The following is an 18,047-nucleotide window of genomic DNA, read 5'->3' as shown; positions in this document are numbered from 1 at the left end:
ACTGCCGCAGACCCTACAGAAGGAGATTGTGAACCACCGACAGTACTTCTATGGACATTATACTTTCTTGCTCAGCACTATGATCACTTAGGCAACTTGGAGAAGGCTTTTGAATTCATTAACAGGGCCATTGAACACACCCCAACTCTCATAGAACTCTTCATTGCCAAAGCTAAAATCTACAAGGTGAGCTGTGCCGTAGAATAATTCTCAAGGTTATAGCTATGGATCTAATGCCCACCTCACACTACACGATCTGACTACAATACAATTTTTTATTGAATTGAACATTGCATTGAATAAGACTTTTCCAAGAAGTGAATTAATTCCATTTGAAGTTCAGCATAATGGTAGGAATTCTGCTTTGACTTCAAGTTGCATCTGACGATGACATCATTATTGGAATTCAAATCAACTTTATTTCTACAGGGAGTTTCCAATTAGTCTGGAATTATAATTTCAGTATTCATACGACAATTCAGAACTGAGATCTTGGGATTTTAAAGATTGGAATCTTCATATCAAATGCTCTTACAATATCATTTGAGATTGGATCACAAGGGATAGTGTAGTGTGCGCCTGGCTCTAGATGACTGTTTTCTGGTCCTGTCTGTTACAGCACGGGAGCAAAGATTGTGCCACCACTCACCAAATGTTGGCGTCAATGCTTCCACAACCTCCCCATTGAGGATGGGTTCTAGAGAAGCAGAGATTTCCAATAAATTTTTGTATATGTCTAATGAGTAACAATGAATTCTAAACTGTGGGAAGTGGTGCTCCAAACCCCAAATAGAGATGTTGGTGATGTGATAACATTACCTTTAACAGCCTCTTGTAAGATTTTATAGGGTAATGATCATTGAAGTATAATGAAATGAAATGAATTGCAAAATCATATTTTTTTACAAGCAGACATATCTTGAACATATTTTAATGAAATATTGATGCCAAATAAATAGAAATGTCAAAGTATTCGCTTTATAACGATACAACTAACTTTCTTTAGTAAATAAAGGCTTTTTATAGGAGAAATTATAGTATGTAAACAAATTTCGGCATTGCTCCTATGTGTTTAAGATCGCATGCTCGATCTATAATGAAAATCATAAGTCAATTTTCATTACAGATCGAGCATGCAATCTTAAACACATAGGAGTAATGCCGAAAGTTTGTTTACAAATAACTTTCTTTATTCCTCTTCTGCTTCTTCCCTCATGTTACTTTCATTGTTTCCCTCCTCAGTGTACTACCATTCCAGCTCTTACAGTTTATTTGTTGTTGTTTTTTCTAGCATGCAAGGGATGCCAAGAAGGCTGTAGAATGTCTTGATGAAGCCCAGTCCTTGGACACGGCAGATCGCTATGTTAATTACAAATGTGCTAAGTATATGCTGAGAGCTAACATGATCAAGCAAGCAGAGGACATGTGTAGCAAATTTACACGAGTAAGTCGATTGAAATCATAGGGCATCGCCAATATTTACACAAAGGGATGCCACTTTTAAGATGAAAGTCTCAATTCAGACTTTTCTTCATATTTTCAGCCATAGAATAAATCCTTTTTCACGTAGGAAAGTGGTCGTTTATGATTTTCAGATTTGTTTTTTTTTAATAGAATTTTAGTGGCATCCCTGAATAGTTCTTATTACATTCTTACTTGTTCCTTAAATATTGTATGTTGTAAAAATCAAACAGGGTTTTCAACATTTCTTCAGTAATGATTTATAATAATAAGGAGCTCTTAAAATTAAGATGGCTAGAAATGATAGCAGTACTGTCAACATCCCTATCATACACTTGTTTTATATTATCCACCTTCTGTCATGGTTAAGAAAAAAAAAAAATTTGTGACTACATGAAGTAACTTCAGAAAGAGATGATTGAGACCTTACAAAAGGCATAGATTCACATCTTTCAGACAGAAATCTCGCATGCAAATGCGAGACAAACTAATGGGGAACCTGGGAAATCACCTGTGAAAAAACGCATAATGCCATTATGCGTTCATCTCTATTCCAGGTCCTTTGTTTTATGTCACATATATCCGAATAACTTTAGAAAATGCCCACCTGGTGGGTGTTTCATAAAGCTGTTCGGAAGTTAAGAGCGACTTTAAGAACGACTGGTGATCCTTTCTTGTGGTACATGGTATTGAATTGGCGATGGTTTAGCGCTTAACCCTATATAGCCCGGGGGGGCCTAAAAGGCCCCCCCTCGACATTTTTCGCGATAATTTCTAAATGCAAAAAAATAATACGCTGAAATTTCATGAGTTTTTTTTTCACATCTCCCGCACATTTTGAGACCCTGTTTGCGAAAATCGGGGGTACACTTGCGGAGATATAGCACATATTCGTGACCAATGTCACCGAAAATGGCAATTTCCATTGACTTTTGTGTGTACAATGTATGGGTTTTACAAGAAGTGTTGTCAGATGAATGTTTTTTTTCTGTTTTTCCTCACATAACTTTCTTTTGGGCTATCACCAACTATTCTAGATTTTAAAAAACAATAAAAAATAGAGATTTCAAAACAAAGAAATACATGATAAATTAAAAACAAAGAAATACATAAGAATTTGGAAACACAGAAGGAAACAAGAATATTATCGAGAAAAATTAGCATATGCGCATAATTAATTACTATTATAATCTAATAATTATACAATTTCAATACAGTTGAGTGAGCTGTCTTTTAGATTACATGCTTGATTCCATTGCATTTTCTCAAAAAATGGATGGAAAACTACAAAAAAATGAAAATTCCTTGAAAAAATTTGAATATTTGCATAATTAATTAGATAAATAAAAAATGATAATAAATATCACAAATTTGACAACGCATTCTTGTAAAATACATAATGAGACACCCACACACCAAATTTGGTCGCAATCGGTCGATAAACGGCCGAGATCTGAGGTAGGCCTAATAGGCCCCCCCCCCGGGCTATGCAATTTCAAAATAGTTGGGCTATATAGGGTTAAGAAGGGTTCACTAGTTCTTAAAGTCGCTCTCAACTTAAGAACAGCTTTATGAATTGGTCCCCAGGTATGAAAGGAAGTGACTCGCACACATTTTCTACAAGGAAACTGAGATGCCACATTTGTCACAATTAAATGATTTTACATGTATTCAAACATGTATGTTTATAGCTGCTGGAAGTGAGATAGAAGGCTTGTTACTGCAGATATCCAATTCATTTTTATCTGTCCCTGGTTTCCCCAGTGATAATTTTCTTTTCATAACTTCTCTTTGTTGTATGCAGACTGTTTTTTCTTTGACAAGGAAAAAATTTGAAATAGTATTTTTCCTTTTTTTTGGACATCCTTGCTAATCATCTTTTCTTCTTTTGGCAAAGTTAATATTGTAGACTTACATTTTAACCCTATCTAGGCTGGGGGGGGCCCTGGAGGCCCCCCTCGACGAATCGCGCGATATTTTCGCCGTGCAAAATTTTTTGACCGCGCCACTCACTGACTTTTTACTTTCAAGTCTTGCGCAACTTTTGAGACCAATTTTGCATCACCTGGGTACGTGGTTCTGAAATTATGCAACATTATGTAAGTGCTTGTCAGACCAAAAATTGCTCAAAAACGTGTTTTGTGTACAAAATAGATGCAAATTTTGTTTTCAACCAAAATTCATCAATGTGTGATTATTTTTAGCTTGCTGGTCTAAATGTTTTTTTTGATGCTTTTTATGATCTCAGAAGAGTCCCCAACAAATTTTATTGAAAGAACAATGAAAAACAGGTAAAAAAACCAAAGAAATACATAAGAAAATGCAAAAAACATAATACATAAGAAAATAATTTGATATTGCAATTTTTTCATGTACACTTGCTAAGAACACCACAAAGAGTTTCTATACCAAAAAGTACATTTGGAGCTTTATTTAGGGGGTTAGAGGAAAAAGTATGATTTTGCATACAAATACGCATAAATTAGCATAATCATTTAATAGCGATTCGCATGAAATAAATTACTATACAGTTTTGTAGATTATGTCCCAGGCAACCAATTTTCGGCGCGATCGACGGCTGAGATCTCAAGGGGGGCCTGGGAGCCCCCCCCTCCCCGACAATATGAACTCCCAAAATACCCCGGCCTAGATAGGGTTAACTCAATATGCTTTTAATTGAATGTTGCAGGAGGGTGTACCAGCTGTTGAAAACTTGAATGAAATGCAATGTATGTGGTTTCAAACGGAATGCGCCCTCAGCTACCAGAGACAAGGCATGTACGGCGAGGCTCTCAAGAAATGCCATGAAGTCGACAGGGTGAGCAAAATCATTGACTAATTTTTGCTGGGTTCATACTTTCTGAAAGCAGAATGAACAAATGCTGTTTAAAAGCAGAGTTTTCGGGTTGGAGGGGACGATCTCACAACATGTACTATGTATGTGCTACAAATGATATAACCAGGATCATGCATTTGCGGAGGTGTTTTACAGTACACCATGTGTAAAGTCATGAAAGGACCGAGATAGAAGATAGAGATAGAAGTGAAATGGAAAGGTGAGAAAGTGGAGGTTGGGAAGTAGAGTATTATTTTCAGAATGCATGTACCGTAAGTAACGGTGTATTAGACGCACCCGTGTATTAACCGCACCCCCAACTTTGGACTAAAAAAAAAAAAATTCTCACATTTACATGCATATTTGAGGTACGAAGAAACAAAAACTAAGTTTAAGATTTCAAAGTATCCAAAGAGATTACCGTTATGCGGAAATCTGCTGTTCTTGATCAATTCATCTACAAATGTTAGAAAGAAAGAACGGTCCCGACAATATTGGCCACTTACACACTCACTCACCTCACAGTCACAGTGTACACACACACACAGCACTGCCATTACATTGCAAACTACGATACAGTATCAGTCTTGCCAGTACATCTTATCAAATTATGATCTGTGTCTTTTCCAGCGTAGGAGGAAGAAACATTCACATTTCTTGGATCACAACCTCACAATCACTTTCAGAAATTTGATGTCTTAGCATGAATTTTGGATATGGGATTACAGGAAGGTTCAAGAAACAAAGAAATTGACTTTTTCCAGTTGTTTTTTACGGCTTCGTGCCGTCTCTCTCGTGCGTGGTTTACATGGTATCTTATGAAAAGCAAACAGGAAGGAAAAAAACAAGCTGGCGCCAAACGGGACTTTGAATAGCACCAGCTTAAGTCGCACTGCACTATAGCCATATTACAACACAATCTGTAAGCTCACTCAACTCTCGCTCAGCGGTGACAAAAATTACCGAGTATGCTTGGCGTCTCTTTTAACTTAGCCAGGGAACTTCACTACTTTGAATAGAGGATAAAGTCAAAATTAGTGTCATGAAGGTGGGTGCATTTGTTTTGGACAATATTTAATTAACCCGTTGCCAACGGGAGCCGGCTATATACGGTTCCCTAAAACTCATTCATGTACGGGAGCCGTATATAGTCGGTTCCCCAAAGGCTATCACTCGAATCCATTTGCAGGCCTTAAAAATACAATTTCATACTATGTTTCTGCCTTTTCTGTGTTATAATTACAATGTCCATTGATTAAACTACACATTCCAGAAAGTCATACGTTTTTACCTTTTGTTTCTATAGTTTATAAAGCATTATAAAACGAGTTATACTTCGATGAGAGTCCAATATTGGCGTACAGTGGGCATTGCCGCGATGGAAGCTTGATTTCAATGATTTTCAGTTTCGCAGGACCACGTATACACCGTAATCAATAAGAGTGAGGGAAAATAATGGGAGCAGCGAAATGCAACCCAAAACGCACGCAGAGCTGCGTGCGTGCGCTGATATGATCAACGATAGATCGAAAACGATCGACATGATCGATACTATATTAGATTGCTTTCTCTAAATGGGAAAACTTAAATATTAGACCATGTATTGGAGCCCAGAGCCAGTTCTCCACCGGATAGGGGATGGGGGTGTTCAAGGGAGGGTGGGGGGGGGATAATGACAAGGGCTGAGTTTGTGTTTGAATTTATTGGGTGAAGAGGCCGAGGTGATGGGTCAAAAAGATATATGCTGATGGCTTCAATTCGTTTAGGTTTTATTAATGATTTATTTATTTTTGTATTTGGAAAATTTCTCTTATGTTATTTATTTGACACTGGAAAAAAATTAATATGTCGGAATTTTCTGTAGAAGTTTCTTCTTGATGCATATAATTATAATCAATGTTATTTATAATTATGTATTGGAAGATGTCTGACATTGTGTTTTATTGTAACATTCATGAAAATATTATGTTTCAAAGTTCTATTTGTTACATATATTTTATTTTGTATATGAATTGAAGTTGTCAAAAAAACTACTCAATACAAAAAAAATTCCTTGTGAGGTTTCAAAATGGCGCCGTTGGTAGAATATAGGAAGAAGAAAAATCATGATTTCAGTTTATAACACATCGATTTTTGCTTTCTTCTTTCATTTAGGTGCATTATTTTGCCTCTTGAAAATGGTTGTCATAATATTCAACTTCATGAACTGATCAAGCTAGATCAAACTAGAAGAGAGTACACGACTTTAAGTTGATATCGATTTCTATAATCCTAAACAAAAGTGTATACAGCTGGCCATTGAGAATACCTCGGATCGTACATACACTCTATTTTGTTCTAACGATACGGATGGGGTAATTGATGGAGGCATGGCCCCCTTTCCTTTGAAAATGACAAAAGGGCATCCAGCGAAGATCAATAAAGTTGCCACTTACTAACAATGTAAAAGCGTGACTTGAAAGGGAAGGATGTACGGATGAATTCACCCTTTGTCAGTTTGGTTTAACACCAAAGAGTGATAAACACCGTGACATAGGCATAATCATGCAAATGAAGACTAATATGTGTTATTTACGATGTACAAAGTATTAGAAGCATGTTTTATCCATATAATCTCATTATATGAATTTTCGAAAAATCTAAGGTTTCCCCGATTGATTTTATTCTGATGCATGTTATCGTGGTTTGGTTTGACCTGCATATCAAAAATGTGATGCGATAGGAATCCAGAGCATGGAGTAAATATGCATTCCATGGATATATTATTCGAGAAAATAGAGGGAATGAAAAGCAGAATATATTAAAATAAAATATCTATGTTTATGTCTGAAAACAGGCCTATAATGCTTTTCACGGAACAAATTATGTAAGCCGGGTAATAAATAAGTAGAGCGCCTTCATCACAATGTTTAGTGGATATTATATGAATTATTAATCATCATCATCATGCGGCTCGTTTTATTTTTTTAATTGCTTGTTAGAAGGGTGCGAGAAAAACGGCATAAAGCATATTGTGATTCCATATACGTCCATTCGGTTATTTGTTTTATTTTTAGCCGTACTCCATAGAATATAACAGACGCTCAAGTTGGATAAAGATAAATATGAGATAAAGCAATCAGTACATGGATAAATTAATAAAGACAATTAATTAATTAGAGATAATATGTATCAGTCAATATGAGCTGGAATATGATATTTAGACAGGCGAGAATGGCCTTTCTATGTATCTCTTTTTAAGCACGCTCTTCCTCTTACAGTTCTCTAATTAACTCGTTATATTTGTATTTTCATCGGAGCTCTCATGGATTGTTGGCTACAAGGAAAAAGGAAGGGGAGAAATACAACATAAGAATTATTTTAATACATCGAAATTCTGTAAAGGTGAATGTACCGGGTGAGAAATTATATACACTTAGGATATTTTAGAATTTTACTTTGGCAATGCAGGTTATCATTTTCACAGTCCTTTTCCATCTTGACGAAATTGTATATTAAAACAAACTGAACGCAGGAAATAATAATTTCCAAAAGGAAAGTTCCTAAAATGTAATCAAATCATATTGTCCTAAAATTTGACAGTGAGTGTGGCGAATCAAATAGGGGGGGGGGTGGGGGTTAAACGATGGAATATAATTCATATGCACTAGAATTAGAAAAAAGGGTATAAAATAGTAATGGTGTAACTTGGGTTGCGATTTCATTGCTGACCTCTATTTCCTCCCCCCCTTTGCGTGTCAGAAAAAAAGTAAAGTAGCGCATTTATAGTCCCCTCCACCGAGAATTCCTTGGTTCACCGCCGATCTCTAACAAATAGATTACCAGCAAAACCGAAAATGTTTTTCTGGTCACACTCATTTTTTTTTCATTTTAAATTGTCCAACATATACTTATGTTATTCTTTCTTGCATTTTTCCATGCATTACTAATCATTTGTTGATCATTAAATCCTTTGCACATAAATGTCAAGAAAATAACCACACATGTTCTAAACTAGTGAAATAAACTGAGAATTGAGTAAGTCCACAATAAATAAAACGGATTGCAGGGACTTATTGTATATTCTTGGATAATGAAAGAAAAGCAGAATGTCTTGTTTATAATACAAATTTAATTACTAGAATCATGTGATACATAATATTCATTTTTTTTTACACAAATACATGGCAACGTCTCCGTTCGATTTTGAATTAAGGAAATAATTTGGAGTTTTTTTGTTGAAAATTTCTAGACGACGTAAAATCTAGACATCGTTTGAAATTGATTATGTGCCGAATATGCCGGGCACCTATCCTAAAATAGGTTCTATTTTTATTATGGGTTGGGCTTGGAGGGCCGGGTTTGGACATATTTCTCTGATGACGAGATAATACTAAGAAGGGAAAAAATAGAGAGAGGGCCGGGGGGCACGGAACGGGAGATGAAGAAGAGAGGGAGAGCATAACCCACTTGTCTGCGCAGTGTTGTAGTACATTTTTTTTTCGATTAAAAGCGCCTCGTATGAAATTGAACCCTACCCCCCCCCTGCGTAAGCTACTGATTGAATAGAAAGGTAAAAAGTAAAGGGAAAATAAAGGAGTAGAGGTTGACTAGAGGTAAGGGGATTAGAGAGAGGAGAGGGATTTTTCTTTCGGGCTGCGCCAAACAAACATGACAATAGCAATAATATTTTTCAATCGAATTAAACTAAATTCTTTTATTTTTTACATGTAAAGTATTCAAATGTTTACATAATATCAATGATAACAATTATAAACATTACTATCAACACTAACAATGATAATAACAAATAATAAAAGAAAATATAACAATCGGATAATAATAATAATAATATTGACAATAATAACAATGATCAGGATTATGAATATAATAATGATAAGACAAAGAAAAAGATACAACATAAAAAAGCAGACGAAACAGAAAAAAAGATGAAAGGAGAAGATAATGGTGATCATGGGGGATGGGGTGGGCTAACTTAAATAATTGGATGATAAATGATAAATAATCTTCAAAATAATTGTCGTATACCACCTTTTGGATTGGTAAGAACTGGTCCCTATCGAGAAGATTATGATTTCTTGTTCAGAAAATATTACTTGTATGCATATAAAGATATTTTGAAGATTCATGTTTTTGCGGACATACTTTTAAAAAGAAATATCATATTCTTCATTTTTTTCATTTTGCAAGAAGAGAAAAACAGAGAGAGAGAACAAAATAAAGCAAAATAGGATGACGGGAGTAAAAGAATAATGAGAATAGGTAAGAGAAGATAAGACGACGAAGAAAAAAAATGAAAAGGAAGAACAAGCAAAATCATAACAAGAATAAATAGAAGGAAAATAGAAAAAGAAAACTTAAGAGATGGAGGAGGTGTAGGATTGCACAATTATCAGTGAAGAAGGAGGAGGAGAAAAGGGAAAGGGAGCATTATAAAAAAGAAAAAGGAAAAAAAAGGAGGATTTCATTTGCAAGAGGAAACAAAGAAAGACTATATCAAGGGAGAAGGGGGAGGGGGGGGGGGTCTATAAATAGGAAGTATAAGAATAAAAAGATGAGACAGAGATCGAACAGAAGAAGAAAGGAAATGACGATGATATGATGAGAAGAATATCGAAAAAGAAGAATATGAGAAGAAAAGAAATGAGAATAATAATTTTGATAATAAGATCGAAAAAGAAGAAAAGGAAGAAGAAAGGAAGGGAGAATGATAATATTATGATTATAGTAATATAAAAAAAGAAGAAGTCCAAGAATAACTTCAAAACCCACATCACAAACAATACATTCTCAAAGAAGTCACTTTGTGCGGACATAATTATAGCTCTTGAGCGACAGGTGAGCTCTGAACTCCGTGCAGCCAAAACAGGAAATGAACTACGCATGCGCGAAAACTATCGATCGATCAATTCACTCATCGTGGATCGCACACACGCTTTGTAATCAACGATCCAGCTCGCACGCACGGAACAATGGAGCTGTTCGAACTTGACATGGTCGGCTGATTAATCTCGTTTGGGGTGTTAGAACCTATTCTACTATGCCGTCGCGAACGGGTTAAGATCGTAATAATCACTTCCCATTACCCGCGGCTCATACCCCACTAAACGACATTGCCTGGGCGGCTACGCCCGGCCACTCGATGAGTTGTGAACTGGCAGACATCATACATGTACGGGAGGGGTAACGGCGGGCTGGCTCAAACCCGTCACCGTGTATAAACCGCACCCCCGACTTTTGCTTCTATCCCGCCGAGAAAAAGGTGCGGTTAATGCACTGTTACGTTAATCCACTACCATTCTCAATCATATTAATTTGGACATCATTATAATCATGATGATGAGGAGGAGGATAACAAACAACAACAGCAACATCATTTTTACCCATGATAGCCTTATCAGCTCAAAAAATTGTTTTCCCAATGGCCCCTGCTTGTATGACTGCTTGTATTACTAAAATGCAAAACAAACATTTTTCTATAGAATTGTAAGAAAACACCCGTAAGAGTAGGCCCGGTTTGAAAGTCCATTTTTTATGCATGTGTACACGGCGTGTTTTTCGGTCGTGTAGACGTTGTAAATACTGAGTGAGAGTGAGTTATAGTATGTTTTCAGTGTTTCCCAGATGTAGCCTAAGTCACGGTTTTAAAGCTTACCTGAGAAGTTAGAAGTATCAATCCACAAAAATTGGTGCAAGTAAAAAGTTTACTCAGCTTAGCAGTGTATTAAATTAATAAAGAATTCAAAAGTAAATCAGTGCAGGGCCCTAGTTAGTGCCGACGTTCGTTGGATGCGCATTTTGCATACTGTACCGTACATGCATGCACAGATCGCTGCAGAATTAAGTGTAACTGAAGTTATCGATTGATTTTCATTATTTTATTGCCAATTTGAGGAGCGTGTGTTTGTAGGCTTGTAGCATATGTTTATGAGCGTATAACACGTAACTGGAGCAATGATCGCTGTCGCAATTGGTGATTCTCAAATTGGCTCTAAAAGTGATCGAAGAACGCTTTCGAGAGTCTCGTTACGTGTTATACGCTCATACACATGTGCTACAAGCCTACAAACACACGCTCCTCAAATTGGCAATAAAATAATGAAAATCGATCGATAACTTCAGTTACACTCAATTCTGCGGCGATCTTCATGTTTGTACGGTACAGTATGCAAAATGCGCATCCAACGAACGTCGGCGCTAACTAGGGCCCTGCACTGACCGGAGCATACCCATTTCGTGTGGTACAAAAACTTGAGTCTCCAGAATAAATGTGGATTAAATCGGCGATTTTGGAAGTAAACTCACTCTAGGTTAATTGAAATATATTGACATATTAGTGATTAAAACATGTGCAGAGTCTTAGAACTAAAGAATTAATGTGAGGCTGTGAGCTTGTTCACTGACTTTACAGTCCCACGCAAGCTTTATGCAGATGCTACCGTGTACACGGTGATGGAATTTAGTACACGTGCACTGACTTGACCGTGCGTGTACACGTGTACCCGAAACGGGCCTACGTGAGAGGGTAAGATTTGTTTCAACATTAAGTCCATTCTTTATGATAAATGATATGCCTAGCTTCTCCAATAATATTTTACAATTTCGTGTTACACAGAATTTTTTATCAGATAGATTTTATTTCATGCTCCGTTTTCTATCTTGCAGCATTTTACCGAAATAATTGAAGACCAGTTTGACTTTCATTCTTACTGTATGAGGAAGATGACGTTACGAGCCTACCTCAGCCTGTTGAGGTTAGAAGACGTTCTGAGAAATCATAGGTTCTACTTCAGATGTGCAAAGATAGCAATAGAGGCAAGCCACTTTGCTTTACTTCACTTCACACTCTAATATTCATTTATCGTTTCTGTTATGAAATTAGGACTGTAATCTATGATGAAATTGGAGTGATATGACATTAAAACTTTATTGAGTTCATGATATATCAACCACTATTAAAAAAGCTTTTCCACATACATGTACAGTTGGGAAAATATTATTTGACTCCTTAATTACTAAGCTATCATTGTATGGTCCAATAATTATTGCTCAAACTGTATGTGAAACAAAAAATTGTAACATTGTTGCTTTGAAGTGGATAATCTCAATATGGATATAAAAATTACAGCAATAAATGAACATATCTTTTTTTCACTGATCCATAAGCTACACCAGTCAAAGTGTGTATTTACATTAGAAGTTATAGTTACATCGTTTCATGTTGCTTTTAAACCATTTGAAATGTCTTTTTGTTTTTCATTTGCAGGTGTATCTCAGGTTACATGACAAGCCACTGGCAGACTCTGATGCATCAGACGACATTGACACAGCAAATCTCACCCCTAAGGAACTGAAGAAGCTTCGGAGTAAGCAGAGAAGAGCGCAGAAGAAAGCTCAACAGCTCAAGGAAGAAGAGGAAAGGAACAAAGCTCATGAGAAACAAGGAAAGAACAAGCATGACCCTGACCTTGATGGGCCAAAGGAAGAAGAACTAGTACCAGATAAACTGGCAAGGGTGAGTGGTTTGTTGCTCGTTTTCACTCTTTATAAAAACCATTTGATCAGGACACTGGTGAATATTCCAGCTTTCTTTCCATGCTATAAAGAACTGCACATGGTGATTTAGAGGAAGGGTGGCTGTCTCGTAATCATGAGTTTGTTGAATGTCATTCCCCTACGGAATTATACCAAAGTATTTCAAAATGGACATTTGCGAGGGGTGCGTAGCCTGTACATGTATTTTGATTCTTTAGTCAAAGTAAACCAAATACACAATGTAATTTCAAATCATTTGAATACTCAAATACTTTTTATTTTATGTGAGAACTTGACATAGAGGCTCTGTGGTATAGTGCCCCCCCCCCCTCATGAACAGGAGGTTGTAGGGTTCAATCCCTGACAGTATTAGTGTCATATCAAAGAGAGTCTTTTAAAAACAGGTTAAGGTGTAGGCACAAAGTCTCATGCATGTAGTCAAGATATCATCTTGTTTATTTCCTTGATAATCAGGAACTTAGATGAACTGAATCCAACTATTCAAGAGCAAGTTTAGCTTTATATTTACAGCTTTGTTTACAAACCTTTTTTTAAGCATACTGTCATTTTGTTTGTTCCCATGCTAGATTGAAGACCCACTGGAACAAGCTATCTATTTCTTGAAGCCATTACAAACTTTAGCAGCTAACCTCATAGAAACACACCTTATGGCTTTTGAGATCTACTACAGGAAAGGTCAGTCTATATGCGACTGGGCACACAAAATCCCACGTAAAAAACTTGTGTCATGAAAATTTAGTGAAGTGTCTGTATTGGAGGAGTAGATTCTAAACTTCTCAATTATGTATAACTACTGGTCTGTGAAGGAGCCTTTTTGAAAAAAGAGGGATTAGTTGGCAAGTTTTGTGAAGCACACTAACACCTTACCAGTATTTGACAAAGGACCATATAGAGAAGACTAGAACTCAATAGAGAATTCATAAAAGGAGTAAGGAGATTATCCCCAAAAGGCACACTAATTAAGCACATCCTGTCCATTGTTATTGACAAAATACCAATGCTAGAATGTTTAAAAGTCCATGGGATTTTTTAAATGAGAGAATTGGTAAGGTCTTTACAAAGAAGATTTAATTACAAGTCTACAAAAAAGAAGATGCAAGTGATATAACAAAAAAATTGTTAAAAAGGTAATTTAGGATTAATTAGTGCATCCTAATTTTTACAGAATATAAGTATACTTTTTCAGAAATTGTGAAAAACTTTTTCCTCTATTTTAACAGACCACTTGTCTGCTGAATTTCTAAGGCAAGCTCTAGTGAAAACAAATCTGTTTTGACTCTGGCCTACTTCAGTATATATTCAATTTGTAAACTTTGTTTGCCATGGTGATTGTTTTGCAATAAATTGTAGGAAAATCTTGAAGATCAAACCACTTAGATTTGAGTAATGCATATGAAATGTGGCATCCACAAGGGTGCTGGTTATTACTTGTATGATTGTTAATTGTAGTTGGTCACTTTTAATTTCTGTGATTTGTTTTCCTCACCCTCAGACAAGCTGCTTCTGATGCTACAATCTATCAAGAGAGCTTGCGCAGTGGACAGATTGAATCCCAAGCTACATGAGTGTATAGTTAAGTTTTGTAAAAAAGGTGAGAGCTTCCATTCTGCTTGCCTAAAAGCACGTCGACGTGCATCAACTACTGCTGTACATATTTTGCTTGTGAAATTTGAAGAAGTATCTTGTAACTCAAGGAAAAAAAAGAGTCTATTTTTTGACAGGAATCACATTTAAAGGAGATTGAAAAACAAATCCTTGTGGATGTATCACTTTATTCAATGGCCTTCAATTGGCCTTGTAATAGATGCTACTTATTTTCGTCTCTTGTTTAGTATTCACTTTGATCGAAAAATTATTTATTTGAATTTAAAATATTTCTTTTGCAATTGATAAATTGTCAGCCAAAAAAAGACCATTGAATGGTTTTCATCTTCAAAAATTGCAATTGGTGTTTAATAGAACGCTTATCCACATATGTGTGTTGTGTCTGAACCACACACACTATTCACTGGTTTGGTGCAGGTATACAGAGATAGTCTATCCTTTTAATTTGTGATTGTCTTCTCCTTTGATATTGACAGTGAATGAGAGACTAGAGCAACAACATGAAGCAGTGCGAACCATTCTACAACAAGAAGTTCAGCTTCTACTTGAAGGTCAAGACATTGTACAATACAACAAGTCCTTTACAGATTCTCACCTTTCATCCCAAACACATAGAATATCAGGTGAGAACTGGTTAGAGATATTTTGACATTTTTATGATTAAATAGCCATCAAAGCTGCATTATTGAGTGTTGCAGCAATATATGTACAGGAAAAAAGTGCACAAGTTGATATTCCAAACCCAGGTATTAACCAAATTTGAAGCAATCATTCAAGAACAGATAGTGCAAGTGTTTTGTATCACTTTCCAATCACATTTATCCTTAGTTGCACAGATATCGCTGTTCCTGAATGGTTTCCATGACAGTTGCCTCTACAACAATTGCTCCTATGGTCCTACATATTAAGTAAAAAATAAACCAGAGCTTGGAACCTTACCTTAACTTTATCCTAATCATCACATGATTCTGAATTGAAAACCCATCACAACCCTCACCTAATGTCTTTAGATAAATTAGCGGAAGAACAATAGTCATAAGAGCAAATGTTGTGTTTCCCCTAAAAGATTTGCCCTGGGCAAAGTTACCTGTATTGAATTTGTTATGTTGAGACTTTGAAAACAAGGAATATATTAAACCTTTCAACAGGTGTCGCATTAGTTGCGTACTAGTAATACTATCAGGGAATATGCAGCCAAACAACAATAACTTATCTGTTCTGTTTTGGGAAAGCTTGAAGATGTTGAAACAAAATTTGAACTTATTATTTCCACAGAAGCAGTGATTCTTTTTTATTTCTTGTGCTTGTATTGCAATTTACCTCTTGTATATATATCACAGTGTATATTTTAGAAGTTATCTTCTTCTGAAATGCTTCATTTAAAATTTGGACTTGTGGCCATTGAAAACAATGTCAATCTAAGGGTTTGGTCCCACTGACTGATGGATGCAGAGAGGATGTTAACTGGAAAAGAATCTTGCCATCCGTTGTGTACTCTCTGCATACGTGTTTCATATGCTCTGTATCCATCAAGCATCCGTCCTATGTGATTTCATTGTTCGCTCCTTTTGTCCATTGTCTGAAGCAGTTGAAAACAGAGCTACCCAAAAAATTTGCTTGTCCCCTGTATCCTTTATGAAATCATTATGTGTCCATCAGCCAGTAGGAGCAGGCCTTACACAAGTGGACATATTCACACCAGGGGCCCGTTTCTCAACACCTGGACAAGTTAGTCATATCTTTATCCATCAACCACGGAGTTAGTTCCAATCTTACCAAACCCGTTTCTCGAAAGGCTTTCTAACTAAAATACCTTGATATCGATATTATCGGTAAAAAGAGCAGACGAGACGTAGCCTTAGTCACAAAATAGCATAATTTTCAAAAAGAAAAATTACAACAAAATTGCAAATATTGTGATGAATTGGGAATTTCATCTTTTAAAAATAATAGCACAGGTATATTATGCACCATACATACTTAGACCATGAAGACTAGAGCATTCAATTGCTGAGAATATGGAATTATGAATAATTGATCTCGTGACTAAAAAATCACATGTGGACGTTGAGATGGGTACCCCCGGGATATCCAATTTTAATAGTTTACGAAAGTAAAACCATAACGGTTTTCGTTGTAAAATGATAATTATACGGTATTTTACGATTCCAAACATCAAAATATAGTTGAACAGTTTTCTTTTAAATCTTAGATACTAAAACTTACGTTTTGACAAATTCTATGCATAAATTAGAGATAGAATTTATCAAAATGTTAATAGGGGTCTGAAAATGACAAATACGAGTCCATTTATGGATGGCCTGACGTGGTTGAATCTTTATCGATTAAATTATTTTACTATTTCAAAATGAATGGTTTTGTGGAGTATTACCAACAGTTTTTGTAGATTCTTTGTATTACAATGATCATAGAATGCATTATCCAACTTGTGTTTGGATGTGATTGATTACATAAGATTATAATTTTCACATTTCTAGGCACTTTTGCATGTCATAGTCTACCCACGTGATGCCACTACGTCATTAAGAAAGAAGTTGTGACAGGTTCGGAGGCGTCATAAATATTTAGTGAGGTTGTTGTACCCGATCTTGGTAAAGAGGGCTTCGTGAAACGGTTAGCGGACAAGTAGCTCACTATCTCCGATTTAGTCAAGAAGTTAGACTTATGACGGTGTTGAGAAACGGGCCCAGTCGACTTGGGCATTTTTTTTGCAAAATTTATAATTTGAAGAATAAGAATCACAAAGCCTTTTTAGCTCAAATAATTCAGTGAAAATGTTTTATTGGATAAGTTTATCAAACTTGTGTGTCAACATTTTGAATTAAATGTGCTGATATTTCAGTGGATGTGTGAGTCTACCAAGAAAGCCCAATGCTTGGTTATATTTGTACTACTATTTCTCATCATTGTGGATTGTAAATCTGCTATATGGTGCGAGATGAAGGTTAAAATTCTTTCTCTTCCACACCAGGTGCTCTAAGTATGTACTTCCTCGATCCTACCAAGAAGGATGAAGCAATCTCGTTAGCTACTCACCTAGGAGACAACCTTTCAAATAGAAATACTCAGGTAAGAAATTCTTACAATAATCATACTTCTCTGTGGATGAATTTCTTGCAGAAAGGAGTAACGCTTTGGCCATGATTCGATGCCACATCCCTGTGATTGACTTTGGCGAGTCGGAACAACTAGACAACAAAGTTGAAGGATGTCCCTACACATTTTGTTCTCTTTATTATGCCTTTTTCTTGCCTCTATCCTTTGTGTTACTCCCTCATATTTAATTGCTTCTTTTTAATTGTAGCCAAGTGACTTGCATCTAGAAGTTGAAACCTATTGCTTAATCAACAAGAGTTCTCTGTTCAATAGAATCGTATGAAGTTTATGACCATAGATGTTTTGTAATTTACATTTGCTTTTTGTCTCGTAAATCAAAATCATTATCTCTCTAGTGGCCTAAATTTTGCTGAATCCTGCAAAGGAATATTTTTGTTCTCCAATGTTACAGAATCAGTAACTGAGCCCAAATGTGTATCACAGGAATTTCCAATGCTTTTCACATTGTCTT

The 18,047-nt window shown here is 36.0% G+C and overlaps 1 protein-coding gene across 1 annotated transcript in view; it reads left to right on the top strand.

Annotated features, from left to right (window-relative positions):
- Positions 1-18,047, top strand: part of LOC121414043 (N-alpha-acetyltransferase 15, NatA auxiliary subunit-like) — a 41,779-nt gene that overhangs the window by 22,912 nt on the left and 820 nt on the right. The window contains exons 10-18 of the mRNA XM_041607127.1: positions 11-186; positions 1,292-1,444; positions 4,151-4,279; positions 11,963-12,112; positions 12,564-12,812; positions 13,420-13,528; positions 14,346-14,444; positions 14,935-15,081; positions 17,451-17,548. Of these exons, the coding sequence (XP_041463061.1) occupies positions 11-186; positions 1,292-1,444; positions 4,151-4,279; positions 11,963-12,112; positions 12,564-12,812; positions 13,420-13,528; positions 14,346-14,444; positions 14,935-15,081; positions 17,451-17,548 (1,310 nt within the window). The remainder of the gene's footprint in view (positions 1-10; positions 187-1,291; positions 1,445-4,150; positions 4,280-11,962; positions 12,113-12,563; positions 12,813-13,419; positions 13,529-14,345; positions 14,445-14,934; positions 15,082-17,450; positions 17,549-18,047) is intronic.

Source organism: Lytechinus variegatus, chromosome 1 (genome assembly GCF_018143015.1).
Source record: "Lytechinus variegatus isolate NC3 chromosome 1, Lvar_3.0, whole genome shotgun sequence".
Lineage (NCBI taxonomy): Eukaryota > Metazoa > Echinodermata > Echinoidea > Temnopleuroida > Toxopneustidae > Lytechinus > Lytechinus variegatus.
This window is presented reverse-complemented; position numbering and strand designations above follow the sequence as displayed.